The following is a 271-nucleotide window of genomic DNA, read 5'->3' as shown; positions in this document are numbered from 1 at the left end:
GCAGCGGGCCCTGCCCCCGCTGCTTCATGTCTCTGACTCTCTATAAGCCGCAGGGAGAGGGCCCCGTGTTACTTCTCTATGGGGGGATCGATGCTCAAGGCAGAGTGTAAGCAGCAGCAGCAGCAGCAGCAGCAACAGCAGCAGCAGCAGCAGCTGCTGCTGCAGCAGCAGCAGTAGCAGTAGCAGCAGAGGAGTGGTAGCAGAAGACGAGCAACAGCAGTTGCATGCACATACCGCTACAAAGAAAAACCCCGTGCTGCTGCTGCTGCTT

General features: G+C 58.7%; 1 protein-coding gene across 1 annotated transcript in view; it reads left to right on the top strand.

Annotated features, from left to right (window-relative positions):
* EMH_0011400 (uncharacterized protein) overlaps window positions 1-271 on the top strand; it is a gene marked incomplete at both ends in the record, with an annotated part of 2,632 nt that overhangs the window by 1,250 nt on the left and 1,111 nt on the right. Inside the window, one exon of the mRNA XM_013499255.1 lies at window positions 48-271. Coding sequence (XP_013354709.1) covers window positions 48-271 — 224 coding nt within the window. The remainder of the gene's footprint in view (window positions 1-47) is intronic.

The sequence above is a fragment of the Eimeria mitis genome, genomic scaffold (genome assembly GCF_000499745.2).
Source record: "Eimeria mitis Houghton genomic scaffold, Emh_scaff414, whole genome shotgun sequence".
In the NCBI taxonomy this organism is placed as follows: Eukaryota; Apicomplexa; class Conoidasida; order Eucoccidiorida; family Eimeriidae; genus Eimeria; species Eimeria mitis.
Note: the sequence above shows the minus strand (reverse complement) of the source record. Positions and strands in the feature narration are given on the sequence as shown.